Here is a 26,913-nt window from a genome sequence, read left to right as displayed (position 1 = left end):
ACATCAGAGACATGTTATAGTATATAGATAACTAAGGAAAATAGTATATGTTATAGTATATAGATAACTAAGGAAAACTAACTTATTTGTACACCCCAGGAGGCTGTACGCGGAAAACGCTCATAAACCGCTAAATCATATAGCTGTTTAGTAAATATTTTGCATACATTTAACTAAAAATTCACTGATGGTGATGAACATATAGTTTTAAAACATTTTATTCTTTAACCATTATCGCCGAAAAAAAACTATTTAACTACAAAACCCCTAAAGGACCTCCGACAAAATCCCAGCACAATATTACAGTTTACATTAGCAAAATAAAAAAAAGCAATACTTATATTTTCATCTTACATAATTCATTAATCAAACTTTTAACATAAAAGTATCTTTGGTAATTGACAGATCCCTACTCTGATCTTTTATTTGTATAGGAATAAATTTAAACATGTGCTCTTTTGTTTAGGAATATTTTGTAGTGAAAGTCTTATATATTCACTAATCTCATAATTAGAATTAGACAGGTCAGGAATTTATACAACAGTTGTTTAGTTAACTATGCTCATTTTAATCCCAATAGAAACATTCAAATATTTGTGGTAAAAAACATGACCAAAGTACCTAGTAGTCGTTTACCCGGTGGTGATCCCATTAAACTGATTATAGATTCGAATTGATTAGAAAACACAAATTAGAAACATGTGTTTCCGTACAACAAAATCGGAAGTAAAGTGAACAGTTAATTGACAGAAATATGTGGTCAAATATGTTTTAACAAGGAAATAAGTATTTCAGAGAAAGACGCAAAGATCAGTATGACCCCGTATTGTGTAATTAGAAAGTTTATTCAATTCTAGGGCATACATCATAATTTGATAGTCCATTTGTAATAAAATTCAAATTTTCAATACAGATTATGAGATACATAAAAAATATTAAAGAATAAGAAGCTTTAATTAAAAAACAAAAACAAAAAAAAAAACAAAAAAAACAACAAAAAAACGCATACATATACAAATTACTTACAGTCGAGCATCGGGAAGTCATTAACATATCTTACGAAACTTTAATTTGAAACCGATATTTGCTCGCGCTGAAGTGATAAATGTTTATTTGAAAAATAAAAAAAAAGAACTTTTATGGTTGTGTTCTAAAAATAATGGGCGGCATAAGAGGAATTTCTTATTCATTTTACAACACTTGAAAAATTACTACAGAAAATGTGATGTTGTTTTGTTTTCAACAAAAAGTGTGTGTGTTTTAAGTTTATGTATACTCGGCGCCGGAATAACATATGTCCGAGATTATAGCATCTGGGACGTCTTTTTCAAGCAGATTCTTCCTGGAAGCCCATTCTTCGTTCTTTGGTGGTAAAGGAGACGACAATACCGTCAAGGCATCAACTTTCTGACTGACGACAACAAAAACGGCATCTATTAGCGCCAAACCTCCAGAGTAAGTCACCACAGGTCAACCAATCACCTCTGGTACTTATGATGACTTGACTATGACCTTCCGTGTGCCTTCTCCGCGACGTGCACGCCTCTGGAGGTATTTGGAGTAGTTTCAACAAAAACTTCCAAAACACGCCATTTATAACACCATTCATAGCACTGACGGCTTCGATGTTCTCATCTATTTGCGGGAAATGGTCGACAGGGAAAACCCTACGTAATAACCGCACACCCTGTTAACAAACAGATTTTCCGCAGTATATATTTCAAGCTAGTGAGGTTTAAAAATACACGTAGAATCTATCGATTAACTACCATAAGTTGGTTGAGTGTTGAGTGTTGGCGGTAAAAAAAGAAGATATAACTTCCTGATCAATTTTCACTTAGGTTGATTCAGTTTTGAATAAGCTTTGCAGAGATGTATTTTTCAAGAAATATTTAGCTTTAATATTATCCGACGCCGTCAGTAATGAAATGGGATTAATTTTCTGAAACGTGATTTTATTCGAGATTTGCTTCTGAAGAAGACAACCTTCTGTCCGTAGAGCATGAATGTTAATACTCATCACAAGACAGTATCTTATTGATCTCAATTATGGTACATCTAAACGTGTATAATTTTTATGTTCAATAAAAATGTTGCATCACGTGCAGTTGTTATTATCATTCAATAATATTAAAATGACATAAAATATTTATGATGAACAGTCCTAGAATATTTTGATAAGGAACCGTCAGTTGTAAAATGTTATTGTTATCTGATAATGAACAGTCGTCATACTTGCTGGTATGTCATTTATTATTGACAGTTTAGGTTTTTCAAAATTTGCATGATTAACAGTCCGAATGTAGACCTTAATTAAATGTTCTGGAATATTAACAAAATGAATAGTCAACCTCATTAACCATATATATGAATGGTTGAACACAACAGTAAGGATAAATAGCGCAATGTGCATATCTTTTTATTTTGGTAGCATATTTTAAGCAAAAAGAAAAGAAACTATAAGTCTGAAACATTCTCTCATAGCCTCCCCATCAGTACATTCAGTGCTTTGATTATTTCTTGCGGCCGTTAGCAGTATTTTAATGGCGGACATAATTAGTGTTATATGTGGCGGACATAACCAGTGTTATTTGTACAAGTTTAACAATTAGACAAACATTTCCATCAATGTATTGTGAACATACAGCACACTATTTTACCTGTGACAATGGTATATCTGTGCAGTCGTCGCATATGCACTGATCCCCGGAACAGCTTCCAAAAAGGGAGCATCTCAAGCCAGATGAACACGTTCCTGAAAGATTGTTATCAAGTTTGGCTAAGTTAACACTGATAAACATAACTTCCATGTGTATTGTTCGGCTTTGTGCCAGTTCGATATTGTGAGGAAGGCTGAATCTGTGATGAATGTTGTTGTTTAAAAGAACAATTAAACTTAAAAAAAATGGTTGACATAAAAAACAACAACGACAAAAAAAAAAACAAAAAAAAAACACACAAAACAATCGAAATTATTTTTATTTTATTTTTTTGAAATATAGGAAAGTTGAATGGCGATTATCATAATTATAGGTCTTAGCATGTCTATGGAATTTTCAGGCTACAGCGCAAAACAAAGATGTGCCATAAATTGATAACATGTATGACGAAACAAAAGTGCTTCTGTGACTTACTAAATTTCGACTACGTACTTTGATATAATAAACCCATGATAAATAACAAGCAATACGTACTGACAGGACTGGTACAGATCCTTCCTTTACCGTTAAAACAGCAGACACTCTCGCCTTCACAGTCCTCATCGCTGTCACAGTTACTAACTTCGTCCATTGACATTTCTAACATCTTTGGAATCGGACATACGGCATCATCGTACTTGTACATACGAGCTAGATATAGGATAATAACGTTTATATTTTTTGCCCAGCAATGGTGAAAATATCTGTTTAAAATCTGTAAAATCGTTGTATGTTCGATATTTAAAGTGCCATCTTATGTAATATGTATGGAATATATACCGACATCCGTGAGGATCATACAACACCTTGTTAGCAACTGTTGCATTTTCTGAATTGCCTTTACCTGTTTCAAAGCAGCAGGTGCAAGTGCCCTCACTTTGTTTTATTAAATTGCTAAATGAGCCGTGTCACGACAAAACCAACATAATGGGTTTGCGACCAGCATGGATCCAGACCAGCCTGCGCCTCCGCACAGTCTGATCAGGATTCATGCTGTTCGCTTACAAACCCTATAGCAAGTAGAGAAACTGATAGCGAGCAGCATGGATCCTGATCAAACTGCGCGGATGCGCAGGCTGGTCTGGATCCATGCTGGTCGCAAACCCACTATGTTGGTTTTGTCATGACGCGGCTCAAATGTTAATGCCCAAATGGGACATATTACTACCGGTAATGTGTACCAGTAAACAGGTACTTTTTGCAGTAAAATCAAGTCATGTTGACTGGGTACATTCTGTAGAAAAAGAAATGGCCACCATTGTTTTTTGTTGTTTTCTTTCGAATCAGTCTGTAATTTTTCGAATTTAACCTCTAAATTCTGAAACGCACCTTCGTATTAAATAAGATTTAAGTTGCAACAGGAAGAAATGAACATTCCAAAATGGGTATATAATAATTTTGATTAAAAAGGACATATTTTTGTATCGAATATATACATGTATGTATTTATGAAACTGTTAATTTATATTGTTGCGTTCCATTCCATAATAGAGACATGTATAAGACATGTACACGACTATGAATAGTCAATTTATTGGTTTCCCAGTCAAAATAGTGTTGTTGTATGATCGATTCGTTACAAAGATTATTGACAGGTTATATGGCTCTGTGTAAACGGTTGTATGCAATTTGGCCCTTACCTAGAAGCTCAGGTTATATAAGTATATAAGCTTGCAACTGCTCAAACTGGACCATCATTTAGTATATACAAATGTATTTTAGTTAGAGTGTATTGGAAGCCATAAGCTTATTGTAACACTCTGGAATCCGTTCCTGGAACCATACAGTACTAAGCAATGAGTGTAAAGTTTCTTGCTCTCGGAAACAACGACTTGCCACTGACGGGGTTTGAAACCACGCGGTCATCAATCCTTAGATTAATAGTCCGACACGTGAACCACTCGAATACACCGCTCTTATTTACTGCCAAATTCCTTTATAACCACAGATATATAACTATAAATTTTATATTTAGCTCCATGTTTATAACTAATTAAATATAAGATTTTGATTTGATTGGGTTTTACATTGCATCAACACAGTATAGGCCATATGGCGACTTTCCAGCTTTACTGATGGGGGAAGACCTCCGTGCATTATTTCATGCACGAACGGGTACGTGAGTAGAACCACCGACGTTCCTTAAGCTAGCTAGATAGCTTCATTACTTGAAATAATCCAACAATTATACAGCTGTATACAATATACTTACTGCTGCATTCTGTATGACACTGTTTTAAGTGGTAGTATCTGTTAAGGTTTCCACCCATGCCTCTGTACAGGAACTTATTACATGTACGGGTTTTGGTGTTAAAATAATAGGCACCTACTGTTCTCCCGCCGTAACCGCTTTCAGGCCCATCCAAGCAACGTCTTGGGAATGCTTAAAGTAATTAACAGTACAATTTAATCTCTCAAACAATTGGAGGATAATAACGAACCTTAATTTTCTGAAGAAAAAAAAACGTTCGTGGAAAGCATCACAATAGGTAAAATAGAAGACCCTGTTTGATTGAACATGATTTCTAATGAGAGATATCAGGAGATTTAACATCTTTTACTCGTCTCCATATCCTCTAGCATCGGCTTACGTTTGGGGATAATTAATTTTCAACAATAAGCCGTAAAGAATTGAATTTATAATTTAGATCATATTCGAGGACTTTTTCAAGAATTCTGATCAAAAATGTTACTAAAAATAGAAATATCTTTTTACGGAGATATTTGAAAACAAATTTAATTGTCGAATAATTACATAGATTTTATCATAAAATAAAAAGTATAAAAAGGATATCTTACTTTTACACATTCCTATATGTCCAGATGCCGTGTCCTCCACCTCGCAGAACTGTCTCTCGTAATCACACGTGTCATACTGTATATAGAAAGTGAGATCAAAATTTATTTGTTTTGTTGGATTTTAAGTTACACAAACACTCAAAATGTCATACGGCGACTTTTCAGGTTTACTTCTTGAGGAAGACCCCAGGTACCACTATAATTGCATTACTAGTATTTCAGACACGAGTAGAACCACCAACATCCCGTAAGCAAACAGGATAGCTTCCTAATATGAAATTATGACACATCTGAAACAATTCGAATCTACAGCAATTTGGGGCAAATGATTTGAAATCAATGACAATAGCCAAACAGTCACGGAGGTCCCAAGATTACATGCAAGCAATACTATTTGTAAAGCAAATTGCGATGGTGTCGATCTCTGATTAAAATAAGCTCTAGATAAAGCTCCGCTTTTAGTATAACAGAAATAAATAGATCTGAACTTTAGTCATATTGATGTCGATCTTAAAGCTGGAATTGACATACTAGACATTAAGCTAGAAACCTAGCTAACGCCTTACCCGAAACATCTTCAATCATTCAAGGGAAATACAGAAAATTATCAAATTAGTATGTAAATTTACCATCAGTGCAGAATTGTGAAAATATTAACTTTTCAACGAATTAAATTATCAACTATAATGCATGTAATAACACATTTTCGCCTACAGTTTGCCATTTCATTACACACCTCAATATCAGTTTGAATACGTTTTGAAATATTTGAATATACACTGCTGTAACTGACTGATATAAAAATGAGTATCATGAAAAATATGTCATGCTAATGTATACACTGATAGCCATTACGCTACATTATATATAATAAATTTGCGCATTGAACATTGTCATCGGATAAAAGTACACAATTTATGTTTAACTGTTAATCTTGAAAAGCTAACTGATTTTAATCTTGACATACTTTTATATTTAACTCTTAAACTTATTGTTTTACATCATTGACATTTGACTACCAAATTATTACCAAATAGATACAAAAGAAATAAATGAAAAAATACAATGAACAAACGGATAAAAAGCTCAAGCTATCAATAAATCTAACAAAAATGGCTCATCTCAACTCTTGTCAGAAACAGTACAAGATATATTTATGAGTAACTTGGGCATACCTCAGCGCCGTTACTATCTTCCATTCTGCATGGTTTTGGTCCAGATATAACACCCTTCTGACATACAAAACCATCTGTATTGGCTCTGTCACCATTTGGATCATTCGTACAACCTTTTTGTACTATAAACGTAAACAAAAACATATCAAACATAAGAATATATTGAAATAGAGTTTATTTCTTAATTTTGTATGGCTATCGGTACATGATTACATCACAACCCGTGAATAATGTGACAAACCGTAACATAAATGATAAAGCATATACATAGTAATTCCAAATCCTTTGGAAAGTTTCAGGCAAATTATGTTGTTTTTTCTTATATTTACGAAGTAAACATGAAGACAACAAATATTGCGTATAGAGACCATGCGAAAAGGCATGTACTCTAAACACTATTATAAGCTCTTGATATGTACTTATGATATTGTATACACATGTATAAAAAAACTCATAGCAAAGTAAAACAAGCTATAAGAAATTGTCATTTAAGACAAGGTATTCTGTCAATAGAAATCTGTCAATGACCATAGTTCTGCCAAAATGATCAAATCACAAATATTAAATCATGATGCACCCGGACAATAAGTGCCATTAGTTCTGTACAAGTTAGGAGAAGATGCGGTCAGAAGAAATCATTTACTCTCGTAACCACCCGCCAACATACACCAATATGATAAACAGTCTTTCCCTTTAAAACACCTACTGGTTAAAACAACCACACAAATACATATGATTTTTACAACTATACAACATATGAATGCATATAATAGTAAACAGTAAATAAAAATCCGGGGAAAAGGGAAAGAAATGAAAATAGCAATTTTACACGCAGTCGTTTAGAGGTCACGAAATAGTGCGACATCTTTCACGCCCCTTGAAGCAGCAAAAGGGATATTCAAACATAAACACTAAAGTGCTGTAATCAATTAACCGAAGGACCAGAAAAAATATAAGAATAACCGGTAAAATTGAAAATATACTTGCATTTAACGAGAAAAGTGCCTGTATTTCCTGTTGAAGACCCTTTCATTTATTTAATAAAATATGTTATAACAACACATTTTCTATGGAATCAAAATAGTGAACAGTCTGTCTTTGTTGTTTAGGTAATACATCTAGAATTATTTGCGGTTCATCAACAGTCTCTATGATGCATCGGTTGATAACAACATTATTACAATTTATCCAATATAACGCCTTTCATTAATCAACATGACCAAACAAGAAAACACAGTTTATCATAATCATAAATGTAATGAAATAACAAAATATGCTCCTACTTGAACATTTGTCATAACAATCTGTCAGTCGGTTGAAACCACCCATTGCTTTGCCTTTATCACAGGTACCTTCCTCCTGGTTCCAGAAATATTGGCATTCATCACCGTTTGAGCAGCGTGTCGTGTTCCTGACCATACAAATACGAGGAAGACCTGAAATAAGTAAAACAAACTATTAGTTTTAAGATACTATATTTCCCAGATTATAAATAAGTAAAAGCTATTAGTTTTAAGATACTATATTTCCCAGATTATAAATAAGTAAAAGCTATTAGTTTTAACATATTATTCCTCAGAAAATAAATAAATATATATACACATGTTACAATTTTCAAATTACACAAGGTATTTCAAATATTCTGGCAAAATAAGATTAGAATGATAGACAAAGTGTCTTATAATAGTCTTCTCCTTATAAAAAATATTACGTGAATTAATTAAGATTTAAAATATCACCGAATACTCAATGTCTCATGAAGTTAAGATTATCCAAAACACCATACGAGTCTTGGTACTTTTGCCAATAAACAAAAAGAAAAGTAAAAAAATCTGATAGAATTATCTAAGATATTTCAAAATAGGAAACTAAGTGTTTGAATTCTTTTATTATAAAATCGAGGAACATTTTGGACTTTTATTGCATGTGCATTAAGTATTTTAAAAGGGGCAACATGCAATGTTGTTTTCCTGTTTGTTTACGAGTTTTAACAGAAACTTTAGTAACCCTAAGTCTGTTAGCGGCATCTTAATCTATCCACACTAACAAGATCAGCCAGGAAGTCAGTGTCGTCCACCGTTCGCTATTCGGTCAATGAATAATTTGAAAATTGACTTAGAATTGCTCAATGGTTTTGTCCAATATATTTTATAGCAAATAAGCTTTTATGTATGGAAGTCAAATTACTGCTTTGTTTACAATTTGCTACTTATATTACAAACTATTTCACATTAATCACTACGTTCTTCAGGGGATAAGTGTCTAACATACTCTTCAACCACTTTTCAAATGTTATAAGAGAAAAATTCATTCTTCTCCTTAAAAGTATTCATTTTATCTAGTTAACTTTTTTTATTAATTCGTTTAATTCATTATCGACTTTCCATTGCTCACTCCTTAAACTTTATATAGTCATCTCATTACTGTACTTTCAATCACAACCAATTTTAAATTTCCGGGTGTGTTTATCTTATTTCCAGGTGTATATTAAGTTAACACCATACAATGGACATTCATTTACCCTTTTTCAAAATATCACCATATTATTCTGCTGTTATCTTATTTAAAAACATCACAACGCCGATTTTATCGCACACAATTGTTGCCCTCTAATTACGTACCCATGATATCGGGTAACGCTGAGGTTATTGTACAGTCTGGCATTACTCCAGAGTCAACCATCGTGACAGGTGTTCCACGTATCCTCATACCAGTATCTGTGTCCACACAATAATATATCTGTATTGAATGGAGTGTCTTCGGTAAAGTTGTTCCCATCTGGCAGAAAACAGAATCATAAATTAGTACTTCTAATGAATTATGCATGATAAGGCAATGATGCAGTTGTATTTCATTTAGTCTTTTCGGTATTATTGTTTTTTGGCCAATATTCCGACAACTGCTTTGTATCTCTATCAAACTAATGTCTGCAAATATGGTATTCATCCGCGAGAATGTTTAAATAAAATAATAACTCAATGATTCTCTTATAAAATGAGAGTATTTTCAGATCAAACAATGTATCGCAATACATGTATTTGTTTTGTTATAAAGTGCGCTATTGTCTTCAAACTGATTGTTAGCCAAAGTGAACGTTTTTTATTAACATTTGACCCATAATGTGACAAGTGCACATAAAAGCGACATTTTCATCAAGGAAACAGAAAAAACAATATCTTTCAACATCATCTTTTTTTAAATCATTTAAATTGACATGTACATACATAATACTCCTCAGATGCTTTAAGTTACAATAACATCATACCTGAATCTGTTGATAGTTGCCTGCTGCGTCACATGTGAATGTCGACATTATATTTTGAGGAGGTTTAAATCTGTTGAACATTTCTTGTAGAACCATTTTCTCCTTCATATGTTCAGATCCCATCATAATAGCCGAAATGGTACTAATTCTTTGCCTGTCTCTATTACACATAGTATCTGAGAAATAAGCATATAGAACAACATTAACAACAACAACCACAACAACAACAACACAGACTGTGACATTCAAAAGTTGAAACAAGACAACATTTTAAACGATTGACCACTGCTATTGGCCTATTTAAACGTGACAAAAATGTCATATTTGAAAGAGTATTTTCACATTCTGAATAAGTAGTATGAAACTTTAAAACATTTTTAAAATAGCTGCACGGTAAACAACTGTTAATAACATGCGAACTTGACAACTACAACTTAACAACTAAAATATTCAGATAACATAGTACTGATATTTGTGATAGAAAAGGTGTACAAATTGGTGCCTTTAGGACAATGAAATGACTAAATACTAATAACATAATGCTAAAACATTTGATTCAGCATATTTAATAGAAAAATTAAAAACCGCTGAAAATGGTGTAAAGCTTTTAAGCGTTTTCTAACTAGTATTTGTTAAAACATACAAAAAGTTTTGTTTTTTTAAATCATTAAAAGTAATATACATTTATATACAAAACGTTTTACATAACTTAATGTGGCATTATCGTAGGACCTAAATCAACATGCTAGATACAGGTTCTCCACAATCTACTCAATGAAGTCATAATATTCCATTACCATTGTCTTACAATTATCAAACATAAAAAGTCACAAAAGAAACCTCACCTCTCGGTGAAACCGCTCCTGTTGTTTCACAGAATAAACCAGAGAACCCGGTCGGACATTTACAGACCTCCCAGAAACTTTCCCCACTTCCAATTTGGCATGTTCCACCATTTTGACATATGTCAAAATTGTCAAACACTTCACAAAGTTTCATTTTTAAGGCTTCCATCATGGCATGTGATTTCTCCATATCATCTATAGGAAATAGCAAAGAAATTAAATCAACAAACATTTTGATGCAGAAATGCTCAAAGTGATATTTTTTGATACAGTTTGCTACTTTGTCAAATTATATGCACGAACATGCATTAGCAATGCTTTGAAGTTTTAGATTTGGAAAATTTATGAATAACCACCTCCTAACCTCAAGAAAAAAAATCATAAATCATTTGTTTTGGTCAAATTATGTGCAGTTGATTTCTAATATAGCATAATTTTATTATTTCAATACTAATCTTAAACTAGAACTCCGCGAGTCGGATGTGTCGCCTTGTGAACAATGTAGTTTAGGAGAAATGGCCAGGACAAAAATGAAATATGAAAAATAACAAAGGGCAATAACTAAAAAAATAATAAGTGCAGAGCAGCAGTTTCTGTGCACTGCACTTCTTATCAATAAGATCTATCATTCTATGATGTTTCAAGTCCATAGCTTTCATACTTGAGGAGAAATGACCAGGACAAAAATAAAGTAAGAAAATCAACAAAGGGCAATAACTCAAAAAATAAGAAATGCAGAGTATCAGTTCTTATTCATTGCACTTTTTCTTAATGAGATCTATCATCTTATGAAGTTTCAAGTCCATAACTTTTATACATTAGGAGAAATGGCCCGGACAAAATTAAAGTATGAAAATTAACAAAGGGCAATAACTCAAAAATTAGGAAGTGCAGAGTACCGGTTCTTATGCACTGCACTTTTTCTTAATGAGATCTATCATCCTATGAAGTTTCAAGTCCATAGCTTTTTTAGTTGAAGAGAAATGGCCCGGACAAAATTAAAGTATGAAAATTAACAAAGGGCAATAACTCAAAAAATAAGAACTGCAGAGTACCGGTCCTTGTGCACTGCACTTCGGGTTATTGAAAGAAGCATGCATACCAAGTTTGAAGTCAATCAGACTTATAGTGACTGGGTTATGCTCCGGACAAGCTTTAGGGGACGCCGACAACGACGCCGACAACGACACAGACGCCGCCGACGCCGCCGACAAAAGTAACCCCTATATGTCACCAGGGTCTTTCAAATAGAATGGTCTGGAGACAGACCAATTTTACGAAAAATGCTGTCTCGGTTGAGTCACGTGATTGGGTTATCTACCGACCGTGATATTGCATTCAAAAATCAAATTATAAGATAATGTTTTGTTAAATCAATCAAAAAATTACTAAAAACTAACTCTGACTACATTATATTATCAGTTTTTACTTTAAAAGTAACAATTTTATAGATTTGCAATGAAATTAGAAATTTTTCGTTCCCGGTGTCAAGGTAAAAATCTACTGCTCATATTTGAAAATAGGTCCGAGTTTCATGAACTTTTTTTACATTCATGCATTGTTCAATTACAAAATAGAAATTGATTTTACAGAGAAAAGATGTTATTAAATCGTATCATGTAAAAATATTATAATATTTCATGATGCTATTTGCGAATATTTGATGTTTAATTTGGTGCATTTTCAAAATGGTGCTGATTATCCGCAAATATTCTGAACAAACAATATATGTTTTTTAACAAAGGTGGTTTTAAAAAAATCATTTCCTGAAATATTTATCCTTTTTTCAAAGGTTTAAAGATTTTTAAATAACATCATGTCGTTAAAATTTTCATTTTTGCTCTTGTATTTATTATTCGCCCTTTTCTTGAACACTTACATAATTTGCTTATAGCAAACTATACCGATTTATACCGAGACATGTTTAATTGTAGCAAGAAAGGTTTACATAGCGTGTTTCCAGACCATTCTATTTGAAAGACCCTGATGTCACCTTTTCAAGGCGACACAAAAAGTAATACACATGTTGGTGTAAGATATGTTAAATCTAATAGACAAACACAACTTACCCAAAACGTATTTACTCAGTTACATATAAAATATTACAAAATCTTGTTCAAATTTTCTAAATCATATACTTTTAATGAATGTATTAATTTTATGTACTAAACGATATGACATTAAAGTAATCGGAAGTGACTAAAACATTCACCGTCATTATCCTCTCGATCATCATCCGGTAATTTGTCCTCTTCCTGTCTCTCAATACCATACTCATCCCTTCTATACTCGTCATCCTTTTCCATATCCTCGTCATCATCATCATTATCCTCATCCTCGTCTTCATCATCATCATTATCATCATAATCACCATCTTCATCATCGTCGTCATCTTTTCCATACCTCATTTCACGATTATCACGTGATTTCATAAAGAAAGAGATCATCTCATATTCTGTAGTTCGTCGATTAGCATTTTCTTCGCGTGCAGCTGCCCGTTGTCTCAAACAAAGTGGAACACCTTTAGTATTAATAAGAAATCTTTCTGATTAATACATACATGTATTTGAAATGAAATATTATACCTAAAATTGCTTTATCTTTGAAAAACGTTAAGTGTTTAAAACCACCGACATACATTTGTTGGTTGCTATGTTCATGATTTTGACATAATCTAACATAACTTGAAAGAAAATATTATTATTTGGATAAAGTGCCAGCCTCTATACTCTGGGTCTTACTTTAGCAGCTATAATAATAATAATAATAATAATAATAATAATAATATAATGATAATAATATTAATACCTCGCAACACAAAAAAAGTTTACATTGAATTATTCCAAATGGAAAAGCTTTTTCCAAAATCAGAATCAAGATTTATTATTATTGAAATTTTCATTGAACTCTACATAAACAATGTCCTTAGTAGCAGTACTACAAATTTGATTAATGACGTTGATACACTAAATAAAAAACAGTACAGTTTATTTACCATCATTGCAATCGATCTTTTCGCCCTTCAAATTATAAAATTCAGCTTCACATTTCCCGCAAGAATTTATTGAACACACTGCTGTCCTGTCCTTTAGACAAATCTTGTTGTCACATAGAGTGAGGGGACAGCATTTTCTGTCTTGACAATCTGAAATGTCATTTCAAATGAGAAATAAATGGTTAGCAATACATGTTTATATGTTTTAATTATTCAACATCAGACGTAACATAAACCACAAAATAATTATATTTGAATTTTGTTTGCAAGGGTAAGAAACATCATCCGAAATTGCACATCTAAATAGCAAAGTATCAAATGTTCTAGAACCAAATATTATTATTCACCATATAAATGTAAACACTAAATCATACATATATATAGAACTTTGTCATCATTTAAATAGAAATGTATTATCAGAATATCTACACTATACATTTCTATTGTTTTTATCAATATTTTAAATACTTAGTATGGAAAACATGTTAACTGTACACACCAACTTTACGTATATTCAAAAGATAATAAGCGACATTAGTAATCAAGTAGTGCTGTCCTCGATTGAAAAAAAATCTCTAAAAAAACATCCTATTTTATCTATAATTATCGCATGGCTGTGAGCTTTTCCTTTGTTCTTTCTAACCCATTATACTCAGTACACTTCAATGAGCATTTCAAAACTGTATTGATATATAACAGTACAGTTTTTTCATTGATTCATATAGGAAAAAAACTCGACTGTTATATATCGGTCGAGTTTTTTTCGCACCTGTTATATATCAATACAGTTTTTTCATAGAGGCTCCAATGGGGCAGTGGTAACGACCATTCCCAGTAGCAAAAAAAACATAAACTAATAAAAAATGAAATCAATAAAATAAAATAAAAATATAAATACAATGAAAAATATAGACAAAGATAATAAATGAAATAAAAAAGCCCTTTAATCTTAAATCAATCTTGGTAACAGTTTACAATCCGCCTCTTATATTGGATGTCTTTTGTATATTTTTTTGCGGCAGCGAAAACAACTTGAAAAACTGCCTTATGATAAATAACTGTAATGTAGCTAATGATTAATTTATTTATTTGTTTCTATAAAAAAAGAAGACATTATGCCATTGCGATAAAACAGTTATAGTATATGAAACTCGTTAGTTACGGGGGTATAACACTGGCTGGGGCGACATCTCGGGATGTTTCTGCAAAAAAAATTGTCTCGGCCTAGCGGCCTCGCCATTTTTTAGCAGAAACACCCCTTGATGTCGCCCCAGCCAGTGTTATACCCTCGTAACTAACTCGTTTCATATACTATAACTATTACTAATCGAACTTATATTACTCTACAAAGAGACTTGTTAACAATATATCATATATCAACACCAAGAAAGTCTCTTGTTATTGCAAAATTATTATGCATTTACAAAGTTTGATAAACATCCTATGCATTAAACATTTTTATAACAATACTAAATCATTAACAAAACCCTGTATTTCCAAAAGAAAATAGTTAAAAAAATATTGTATATATACATTGTAATATTTCAATACTCTAATCCACGTCGTTTTTAGTTTCGATGGACGCCGATTAAAAAAATTATATGGTATATATACATTGGTATACAGACAGAAGACTTCACACGATATGAAGATAGGGATACTTAATGAATAGAAAACTTCTTACCAACAGCCAAAGGTTCTCTTGCTGAAATTGTAACAAAGAATTGTAAGCATATAAATATTCTTTCTTGTCAACCGTTTTTGTTTTACACGGATATTTATTACTACTTTAGAAACTCATTCATTTTAGAATGTATATACAAATTATACATCGATAAAATCATCTTTATAAGCCGTAGAAATAATAAGTCATACATTATAATACTATTCTTATTAAATATGCAAAAGATGTTTGATCAATTTGTTTTGAGCTGTATTTATATTTATGGTACATATTTTAACTATTTTTACAGAAATCTGCAGACTGTTTATTACGGCTAGAGGTTTCACGTTTCATATATACAACATATTTTACCCCGACTCTAATAATTTGCTCAAGATGAATGAACTGAATCACTAACAATATGTAATATAAATACCTTTTTGGGCTGCAACACACTTTGTCAAGCATGTTTGTGATTCATAAAAGGTACAACATTTTTGACCATTTGAACACTTGAAGTCGTTACTCTGGCAGGTATCGGCGTCTTGTGGCACAGTCTGACATTCGGCTGGCGTTGGAGGACACGAACCTTCCCGTACTTCAGAAAATACCAAATCAGATTGTTTTTTTACAACATATTTAAACTCGAAACTAGACACACTTGAAAATTTTAAAAAGGAAAAAGAATGTGCACGCACTTATCAACTGTTGTTTATGTGATTTCATAAATATATTTCTAAGACTTTCCTTAATAACTTATATTGTCTGCATCTTCTCTTCTACAACGCTTGACTGTGGTTATCATATCAAAGGAAAAAAACAATAAACAAAAAAGCTATTTAAAGTACAATACATTTCATTCATGAAATCATTTATACTCTTCCATCTTTTGATATATGCATATATAGAACATGTTTATTATAAGCTTTTCCAAAACATTTTCCTAACACATAAATAGATATAGAAAGTGGGTTTCTTTATTAATCCGACTTTTGACACATTGAATTTCTTTATACCCTAACAATAATTACTTGTTTAAATTTATCTACCTTTCGTGCAGTCTCTGTTTCCAGTGAAGTCGGAACCGTTGATCTTTCTGCCGTCTTCTGTAACACAATACCCTCGTCCTGTCTCTGTTACCATTTGTAATGGACTAAATCTGAATACAACCACAAATATCTATTATGTTTAGAAGCAAGATAATTATACAGTTTGTGATCAGATGAATGAATGCAGTGGAGGGTACCTCAGGTCTTCGTCTTCCAGATTAACTGGGAAGTCGTCATATGACATTTAATAATGTTGATGAAATGTAAAACAAAATAAAATAAAAACAACAATAACAAAAACAAAACAAAAAACAACAAAGAAACAACAACCAAAAAGCACACACACAAAACATGGATTTACAGCATTTTATATTTATAAAAACGTCAAGTTTGGTACTCTCGTAGCAAGTATTTGTCACCAAGGCTTTTCTTTTGCATATTGGACATTTTCAACATTACTGTAACGTTTCATTCATCAAACTTTTCACTTTGATAATAGTATGTTGTATATTATAAAGATTTGTAAATAAAATATTTTTAGTTCTTTATAATACGTTTAGTAGTATTCAAAACAAAGTAAAGTAAAATGTACGTGTGTTATGACAGATTGTTTAAGTTACTATACATTTTTAGATATGACAAAAGTAAGATGAAAGACCATCGAGCAGACTATTAGAATACAAACCCACAGTCCCATTGATTTTATCTTAAATTAACCCTCCACTACTTTTCATTCACCAACGCGTAAACAAAGTTTACAACGAGTTTTGTTTAAAGACCGCGTAACACATTTTTAATGGTTTTATATCATATCATTCATCATTTAATTATAATTTATATAAACATTTGCTATACATATCTTAATAATATCTGTTATATTTTGCGGTTCGGATCGGAATATCCGTCCCTCGGTGACCCGCCCAATGGCGGTAACGAGGCTTGCCGAGTAACCGCCCATAGGCGGGTGACAGAGGGACGGATATTCCGATCCGAACCGCAAACATATGTCAGATATTTTTTCTTGCATATTCTACCATATTCCATTATATTTGATTTTTTTATTCTTTATTTTAATGAAAATTTATACCATTACAACCGTAACTACTTTCTTACAAAAGCGTATGAATTACAACATTCATAACGGTATAATGACGTCATCCTTACTATGCCATTGTACAGCACGCGACTCATCTGGAACACCCGTGCCAGATGAAATTTCCGGCATGGGTAAAACTAACGGAAACACCAGGCTGATATGCAAGAAAACATGTTCTTGGATGTTTTGGAAATTGTTTTAGAAGGATAATTATTTACATATATAAAACTTAACTTAACTGTATGTTACATCGTAAGGGGCGTCCGTGACCGAGTGGTTAAGGTCGTTGACTTCAAACTACTTGCCCCTCACCGCTTTGGGCTCGAATCCCTATCTCCGAATCCCGATAGGGACTTTGAATTCTTTTATGTGAGCAAGCTATCCAGCTAGCTTACGGAACGTCGGTGGTTCTACACGGGTGCCCGTTCGTGCCTGAAAAAAAATGCACGGAAGAGCACCCGAGGTCTTCTTCCACCAGTAAAGCTAGAACGTCGCCATATATACTGTGTCGGTGTGACGTTAAACCTAAACATACAATATGTTACATCCTTAATTACAACATGCAAGATATCTAGTTTGAAATGTAAGGGATTTTTAGAGACAGACATTCACCACTCACCTCTTATTCTGACATCTGGGTAGTTTAGTTAGCACGGTACCATCACCACATATACCTCGACTCGCAAGCTGCTTTTTTCCTTCCTCTAATAGTTCTTCACACTTACTTTTATCACTGTCGTCTTCAGTTTCTGTGAGCACATAGTAATAAAAATGGTCAAAACACTACAGAGTTATCGTTCATGGACCTATCTAAGTATTACGTAGTCATTGACAAAAAATCTTATATTGTATTGTCAAAGTATTATAGGGTAATTTTGAATCAATTTGCAACGAATTACTTTAAAAATATCATTTATTCTTACAAGAACTCGAATGAAAAATTGGTAAGTTATGAGATAGCATACCAAATTTTTATTCAGGCCATTCACCCATTTATGTTCATAGGAATATATCAATTCTCCTACAGGTACTTAGTCCTGTACCTTTAGTTTGAAATTAACACATTTATTTTCTTATATCAACTAATGTTTGAAATAACATACCCATTTTCATACAAGTCTTACGGCCACATCCTTCGCAACACTTTTCGTCTTCCTCACATTCTGAATCCATTTTACACGACTTCTTACATATCGGTCTGTCACCTCGTTCCACTTTTGGACAATAGCCCATTTTTACTAAAAATATAATGTACGTATAAACTATTGTACGTATTTATCCTTAAAAAGATTTATCTTTTTGACATATATGGCTTTGCTTTTTATATATAGTTTAACTGAAAATACTACAATCTGTCTACTTGACACTTTAAATTCGTATGAGCATGGTTTTAATTATCCTATTTTATACCATCATCAACATTTTGTCGCAAACGCAATCTCGTTCTTGATAGTTAAAATGCTGAATGTCTAAAAAGCGTCAAATAACGCTGGGCCAGTTTAACCAACCTTTACATTTTTCTTTTCATTTGGCTATGCATATTTTGATTTTAATACAAACATTTTCAAAAAAGTTATTTAAGGAATAAGTAATCTGATAAAATTGAACCTTGTGGGCAACAGAATCCTTGTTTACAATCATAGGTGGCAGGACATTTGGCAGTTTTACATTGAGCTCCATCAAGCGGGGATAAACCATAACCACATACAGACATCCTTTCTGTAAATGATAGAAAAAATGTAATTAAGGTGATAAAGCAACAATAAATACCATAACTAGTACAACTACTACCACCACCACCACGACCATTACCATAACTAATACCACAACTGCCACAGCTACTACCACTACCACTACTATTACTACTACTGCTACTGCTTTTACTTCCACCACAACCATCATCATCATCATTAACACAAACAAAACCACTTCGCCCGACACCACCAATTCTATAACTAGTACCACTACTATCACCACTACCGCTACTACTACCACTACAACTACTTCTACTATTACTACTTTTACTACTACTGATACTGATTCTTCTACTACATACACCACCACCATACTGATTCTTCTACTACCAACACCACCACCACCATCATCACTACCATAACTAGTACCACTACCACTACTTTTATCACCACCACCATTACCACAACCACATAAACTTCTCAGAGCAATCTTTAGCGAGTTAATATACATATCAATATAAACCCTATACATAGATAGTTTGATGTAAATGTAAATACCACTGTGGGACAATTTAAACACTTAAGACAAGCAGTAAATAAACAATATAAAAAGTAGACTTCGTTACGCTATCATTGGTCTATGAAACTTACACATGCATCAGATACATGGATGTGACACGTTTAACACCGTAAAAGTAGAGTACGGTTTACGAAATAAATTAACAGAAGTATCAAAATAAATTCAAAAACCTTATCTTTCAGAGATCTTCATCAAAGTACGAGGTAAAACGTTGAATTTTTTTTTGTTACCAACAAGAATCAGAGGCTAAAACGCAAATAACGAACCAATACAAATGTGTTTAAACTACAACACAAATCTCGTACAGTTAACAGAAAATGGGCATGTACCTTGACATGATTGGGGACTGATATTTCCAAATGAATTCGGCAGATTTCCCTGGTTACGTTTGACGAATTCGTATACTTCACCGGTACATTTTCTGACCACATTATCGTTCTTGCCGGCCGTGAGTTTCTTGGCAATACATTCAATGTAATCGTTAAGATTTCTGGAAAAAAAAGTAAAGGACAATATAACAAAAGAGAATCCACTAGAATATGAGTTCTTCAATTCATAGCCCCCATAATGCCTCAGAAATGCTTTTATATTTATTTCTCAAAAACTTTGTAATTAAGGTAATATGCTCCCAAAGAATCACTTACTGGTCAATTACCTGAACCATCGTTTGGTTATGTTGCTTTTCGGCAGTTAGTACAGTTATAGTTATTAAATATTTTTTATGGAAGTCAAAATACTGTTTTGTTCACATTGTGCTAGTTTAATGACAATAATTGCACAGTCAGCTGTACTTTCTTCATGTGATAAATATCTAACATACTCTGGAAATATTAACACGTTATAGCACTCGTGTCTGCTCTAACTAAAGGACACATTTATTCGTTTTTTAGGCAAAATGTACATTTGATACGCATAAATTTGAAAAAGTCTACTAGAGATTTAACAATACAGTTATAAAAGCACAGTATTATAATTTGCATTCCATTACACTTGAACAACAAAAGAGAAGGAAGTAAAACTGTTTCAATGAAAACAAACAAAAGCCACAATGAATGAAAGAGCTGTACTGTTTCATTGAACTAAAATATTGTTTGAGACTTTTATGTGTATATCTATTATTTTCAATGCAATAATCGCGTCAGTTGGAACGCCTATTTCGTGTCGAAGTTTAGAGCTATGGTACAACAGTGCGAATATTAGATTTTATCTTTTACAATTTCAACATTTCCGCGTTCGTTGCTATTCTGAAATCAAATTATTATTTCAAATCAGCAGCCACAACAGTGAGTCGCATTCTGTATAGTTTGGACTTATTCTTTGTTCTCATTTATCGTAAATGTTTGTTATACGGTACATACTTGCAATTGATATTTGTTGCTGACGATCCAGTTACTCTACCACACTGTCCTGCAGCATTCAGTATATTTGTCTTGTTAAAGCAAGTCTTTACATCGTTGGGTTCTAGAATGAAATCATAAATCAAAAGAAATAGTAATAATACAGATACAAATGATATTAGTGCTTTACAAACTGTTTAAAAATACAAGATAGAAGATCCATGGTGTTTTACTACTAGATTAAAGAGTTGAGATGTTTTAGTATATCAATTGATCAAAAATATTTTTAAAAAAATCTATATACTTATTCTTTTTACATAATTTCGTGGATGCCAAGACTATTGATAATGAAGAAACTAGAACATTAAATATTTTTGCATTGACAAAAGATATTAAAAAATATTACAATACCTGGTCTTTCTGGTTGCTTTCTTAACGGGTTCTCTGTTTATAAATAAAAAATTAATGGTTATGAAATTGTTTTAATATTTGTAACAATCATCTGCAAAGAACAACAGTAACACGTAAGAAAAGAAAGATAAGAAAAGAACAACAGGAACAAAAAGTAGAAAATACCCCAACATTGCTTGATTTATAGATTAGAAATAATGTATTAGAAATTAAAAGAAATAATTATAAACAAAATAAAGAAAACTCAAACCAGGACTAGAATCGCATACAAAATGAGATTTTCATTTTAATTTTATCCTTTTTTTTGGCATGTGGTTTAAGTTTCAAATGTCTTGCATGATCCGTTAAAAAAATCAAACCTTATATTTTTATGGCTTTTAAATTTCAGTAGACTTAGGTCATTTTTTATACATTACCTTCGCAATCATCGGTTCGTAAATATCGTGCAATATCTGCAATCTTGATAGCATTATTTACTTTTTGTAGTGCCCTCACTAAGTCAAGCTGTGATTCTTCTAGAAGCTTTGCCATTCTCTCGTAACACAACTTCTGATATGTCCCGGGTATAATTTTCTCCGAAAAACAGTCGACTAACTTCCATATAAATCTGTCAAATGTTAAATACTGAGATGGACATAAATGCATAAAAAGTCAGATATAAATAACTGGTTATCAAGCATGAAGCTGATGTATGTGGATGTTTTTATGTACTTATATACGACTCACTAAAAAGTGTCATTTTGCAGTATATCATACTTCTTATTCAAAATGATATAAGATTCAGCTGCATCACAGCCGAATAATTAAAAGCATTGACAGTGCAACTTAGGAACCTACACTATTCGCAAGCATTCTAAGACCAAACCTCATAGCTACAATAACTGAAGACATTTATGAATAAAGCAAACTTCATACCTTCAATAATTGAAGGCAATTATAAAACAAACTTCATCTACAATAATTTTAGGCATTTATAAAGCAAACTTAACCTACAATTATTAAAGGCATTTGGAAAGCGAACTACAAACCTAATATAACAAAAGGCATTGATAAAGAAACTTCATACCTACAATTATTAAAGGCATTTGGAAAGCGAACTACATACCTAATATAACAAAAGGCATTGATAAAGAAACTTCATACCTACAATTATTAAAGGCATTTGGAAAGCGAACTACATACCTAATATAACAAAAGGCAATTATAAAGAAACTTCATACCTACAATTATTAAAGGCATTTTGAAAGCGAACTACAAACCTACTATAACAAAAGGCATTTATAAAGCAAACTTCATACCTACAATTATTAAAGGCATTTGGAAAGCGAACTACATACCTACTATAACAAAAGGCATTTATAAAGCAAACTTCATACCTACAATTATTAAAGGCATTTTGGAAAGCGAACTACATACCTACTGTAACAAAAGGCATTTATAAAGCAAACTTCATACCTACAATTATTAAAGGCATTTGGAAAGCGAACTACATACCTACTATAACAAAAGGCATTTATAAAATTATAAAGAACACTTCATACCTACAATAACTGGAGACATAGATAAAGCAAACTACATACATACAATAATGAAACGCATTTGAAATGTCATAGCTAGAATCATCAAATGCATTCTCATACCAAACTACACCTGCAGTAATATGCAGTACTGATGGTTTTAACAACATACCTTCAATAAATGAGTTGGAGAGCAAACTTCATGCTTCTAATGCATTCTTAGACTTACCTACACACCTGGAGCAATCTGCAGCATTGATGGAGCAAACTACATACCTATCATAATTAAAGGCATAGGGATTGCAAATAACATACCTGCAGTAATCTGAGGCATTACCAGGTCTCCACGTCATGGCGAGCTGTGCTACACATGAAACTTTTAAATCATCATTGGCGAATATTGACAAGATGTCACCACATTGTCTCATATCTGCGCATTAGAAAAGAAGCTTAACAGAACGTTTGGCAAAATGATAATAAGGTTGAAATACATGTAAATAAGTAAAGTCATCATATCAGATACTCAAAAACCTTACGAACTAAATGCGTGTATTGTAAATTTTAATAGAAGTCCCACGCCATGTCATAGATATTAAAGGACCTCTCCAACGCAACGGAAATCAACGTGTATAAACATCGCAGACTGTTTGTTCATGGGATATAGTGGTACGTAAAATAATGTATCTGTAACATTATCAACTGATCTAATCGTACCTGAAATGCACTATAGTGATATTTACTGACTGAGATTGCTCTTGAGAAAACAATGATTATGGTAGAATCTTCAGCGATATATAATCTTCAGATTATACCAAAATAGTGAAAATACATGGTTGATGTTGGGATGGAGTGAGCGAGAAAGTTTATCTTTGCGAGCTATATACCAACGTAACGTATTATGACGTAATGACTGGAATCCAGCAAGCTTTATCCACACGGTGATATTTGATGACTCGATTTATTTATGAGAAGATAAGTAATAGAAAGAGCACCGAAACACGAGGTTATCTGATTTGTACGAGGGGGCGTAGCCCCCGAGTATTAATCAGATTACCGAGTGTTTGGTGTTCTTTCTCTTTTGTATCATAGTCAAACATAAAAACACGTTCCCTGTTGTTACAATATGAAACCCCGGCAAAAATGAACCAATGAACGAGCATCTAAATATGACATTTCTGTCGATTTCACTTTCACTGCCGTCACAATATGTAAACCCCAGCAAAAATGAGCCAATCAATGGGCATGCTCTGGAGTGCGGGTAACTAATACCCGCACTCCAGTTAACGCACTGTGCATGTTTATGTATACGATTTAACCCTGACACATTTTCAACAGAAAGGTCTCCAAACTATGATACAATAACAAATACAATACATTGTATCTGTCACGTAATAAATGTTCATATCGTACCTGGAATACACTGATTGCATTGCTCTCCCCCGACCTTACAACAGGTGTGTTTTAGCGGTGTTTGTTGACAGTCAGTGTCTGCTGTACAATAATCACTTTGAGGACAAAGCCCGCCCTCATTTTCAATCTTTGGACAGGCAGTGTTCCAATCTGTTTAAAATAATTATACTAACACTTTAAACTACTTTTTTTTTTAAAACATGCGCTTGGAAAAACTAAAATCTACTCAGTGGTTAATTTCCATTGAGTTTATGTATTTTGCTGTTTGGGTGCGTACATGTACATACTATTTAATCTTTATCAAAATATAATCATTAGCTTATATCATATGTTAGTGTAATTTATCATGTTTTAAGACGTTCAAAAGTTTTACAAGTATTGATAGATCAGTACAGTCATAGTTTAAACAATATTTATTTCCAGAATTTACAAAATATAGACATTGTATAACAAGAATCATGGAATGCTGAATAAATAAATTTAGTGGTAAACAATGTTAAAGAAGTAATAACTTAATTTAATTCGGAAGAGGATTTGAAAACATGTCCAAGACTTATATAAATTCATTTCCTCAGTGGGTTGGAAATTCCTCAGTGGGTTGAAAAGGATGGCGGCTGACTCGTCAAAATAACGTGTAATGTTTTGAGATTTGAATGTATAATAAAAGTGATAAAAAGTGTTCCAGTGTGGAACTGAGTTGTTTGCTACCGATAAGACAGTTAACTTAATATAAATGTATAAATCATGCTTATGAAGTCGTTCTGTAACATGCGCAAGCACTATGATGTGAAACGTTTGGTGGCGACAATGTATTTTTGGACGCAACTAAAGATACTTGTGTTTTGTTCAAAGTTGAGATGTTCAGAGCCATATAGTAGATTTTGAACAGTTAAATGACACTGAAGGTTTGCAAAGAAAGTATTTCTTTGAACTTGAAAGTTTGGACAAGAAAGAAGATAATGATTTATAGTTTCAATATTACCACAGGAACAGTGTGAGTCGTTGACAATAGATTTGCGAAAAAGATCATGGTTTAAAGAACGACAGCCTAGACGTAAACGAGTGTGAAGTACTTGTGCTTTTCTATCACCAGTGCGACAGTTTAAGGTTTTTTTTTAAGTTGTCCATTCAATTTTGATTTAAAGATTTCTAAGGTTGCACTTGATTTAATTTGTTCCACTCAAGGATAACAGAGGGCAGAAAATAATCTTGATTAGTTCAAGTCAAGAGTTTACAATTGGTATGATATTTAAGTTGCGTAATTGATTTCTTTTTTGAAATTGTGTTTGTTCAGAGATAATGTTTGATAAATAATTTGGTGTAATGTGGTTTTTCATTTTGTAAAATGTTATCAGTTTTTTTTTCTCTGTAGCATTGAAAAAAAACACTTTAAAATGAAACTAAATGGGAAACCTTAGCAACTCGCAGTACAGTCAGAAAAATATAATATAATGATATTATAAAAAAATGATGATAATAAAAACGATGGTGATTATTACCCTTATCATGATGGATAACAATATAATAATGATATAAATATTTGATAATGTCTTACCTTCATCATCATCATCTTTGTCGTCACTATCATCGTCATCATCGTCACCATCTAAATTCAAATAAATGAACCGCGTCACGAAAAAACCAACATAGTGCGTCTGCGACCAGCATGGATCCAGACCAGCCTGCGCATCCGCGCAGTCTGATCAGGATCCAAGCTGCTCTCTTACCAACTCTATTTTACAAGTAGAGAAACTGATAGCGAACAGCATGGATCCTGATCAGACTACGCGGATGCGCAGGCTGGTCTGGGTCCATGCTGGTCGCAAACCCATTATGTTGGTTTGTCGTGACGCGGCTCAAATACTGAGTAAAGTACTGATAAATTCTTTCAATACCATATAATGATTGTTATGACACAAATTCATGATTAAAGAACGAGTTATAAGGTAAGATTTGTTTTTGTTGCAAAGTTTCGTCGGCTATTTTCTAGTACAATATCAGCCCATTTATATATTTCAGATATTATTACTTATAAAGATCTGTGACAAGGCTGTATTGCATGATATACATTTATAGCTCAAGCACAATTCTTATTATTCGTTTCCTGTTTCATTATTAATACATTATTGCATAATCAGGGGTACATCTTGTTGATATTATAATATTTGGTACTCATCGTTACAACGTATAGATGAGTACCTTTGTACTAGCGTTTTTAATACAAAACCGGTTTATGTATATTCATTGTTCGCTCGAATGATTCGAGCTGTATTTAATCGGGGTTTTCATATTCGGAAATCAGTTTCTAGCGAGCAACTCTTAGGGACACTCACACATTCAAATTCAATGCCAAAATTATTTTGTAAAGTACAATTTTT

General features: G+C 32.6%; 1 protein-coding gene across 1 annotated transcript in view; it reads right to left on the bottom strand.

Moving 5' to 3' along the window:
• The window catches only part of LOC132735390 (uncharacterized), a 66,813-nt gene that overhangs the window by 27,788 nt on the left and 12,112 nt on the right, over nt 1-26,913 (bottom strand). The window contains exons 7-30 of the mRNA XM_060722330.1: nt 26,091-26,141; nt 24,536-24,685; nt 23,441-23,555; nt 22,025-22,215; nt 21,609-21,641; nt 21,219-21,321; nt 20,190-20,350; nt 19,195-19,305; nt 18,690-18,824; nt 18,206-18,335; nt 16,491-16,600; nt 15,878-16,039; nt 15,463-15,483; nt 13,779-13,928; nt 12,996-13,304; nt 10,784-10,978; nt 9,939-10,114; nt 9,295-9,451; nt 7,957-8,109; nt 6,674-6,795; nt 5,499-5,574; nt 4,912-5,082; nt 3,195-3,350; nt 2,661-2,755 (exon numbers count right to left, since the gene is read on the bottom strand). Coding sequence (XP_060578313.1) covers nt 2,661-2,755; nt 3,195-3,350; nt 4,912-5,082; nt 5,499-5,574; nt 6,674-6,795; nt 7,957-8,109; nt 9,295-9,451; nt 9,939-10,114; nt 10,784-10,978; nt 12,996-13,304; nt 13,779-13,928; nt 15,463-15,483; nt 15,878-16,039; nt 16,491-16,600; nt 18,206-18,335; nt 18,690-18,824; nt 19,195-19,305; nt 20,190-20,350; nt 21,219-21,321; nt 21,609-21,641; nt 22,025-22,215; nt 23,441-23,555; nt 24,536-24,685; nt 26,091-26,141 — 3,233 coding nt within the window. The remainder of the gene's footprint in view (nt 1-2,660; nt 2,756-3,194; nt 3,351-4,911; nt 5,083-5,498; nt 5,575-6,673; nt 6,796-7,956; nt 8,110-9,294; nt 9,452-9,938; nt 10,115-10,783; nt 10,979-12,995; nt 13,305-13,778; nt 13,929-15,462; nt 15,484-15,877; nt 16,040-16,490; nt 16,601-18,205; nt 18,336-18,689; nt 18,825-19,194; nt 19,306-20,189; nt 20,351-21,218; nt 21,322-21,608; nt 21,642-22,024; nt 22,216-23,440; nt 23,556-24,535; nt 24,686-26,090; nt 26,142-26,913) is intronic.

The sequence above is a fragment of the Ruditapes philippinarum genome, unplaced genomic scaffold (assembly GCF_026571515.1).
Source record: "Ruditapes philippinarum isolate M1 unplaced genomic scaffold, ASM2657151v2 ctg1485_1_1_1_1, whole genome shotgun sequence".
Classification (NCBI taxonomy): domain Eukaryota; kingdom Metazoa; phylum Mollusca; class Bivalvia; order Venerida; family Veneridae; genus Ruditapes; species Ruditapes philippinarum.
The sequence above is the reverse complement of the archived record's forward strand: the minus strand, read 5'-3'. Positions and strand labels throughout refer to the sequence as shown.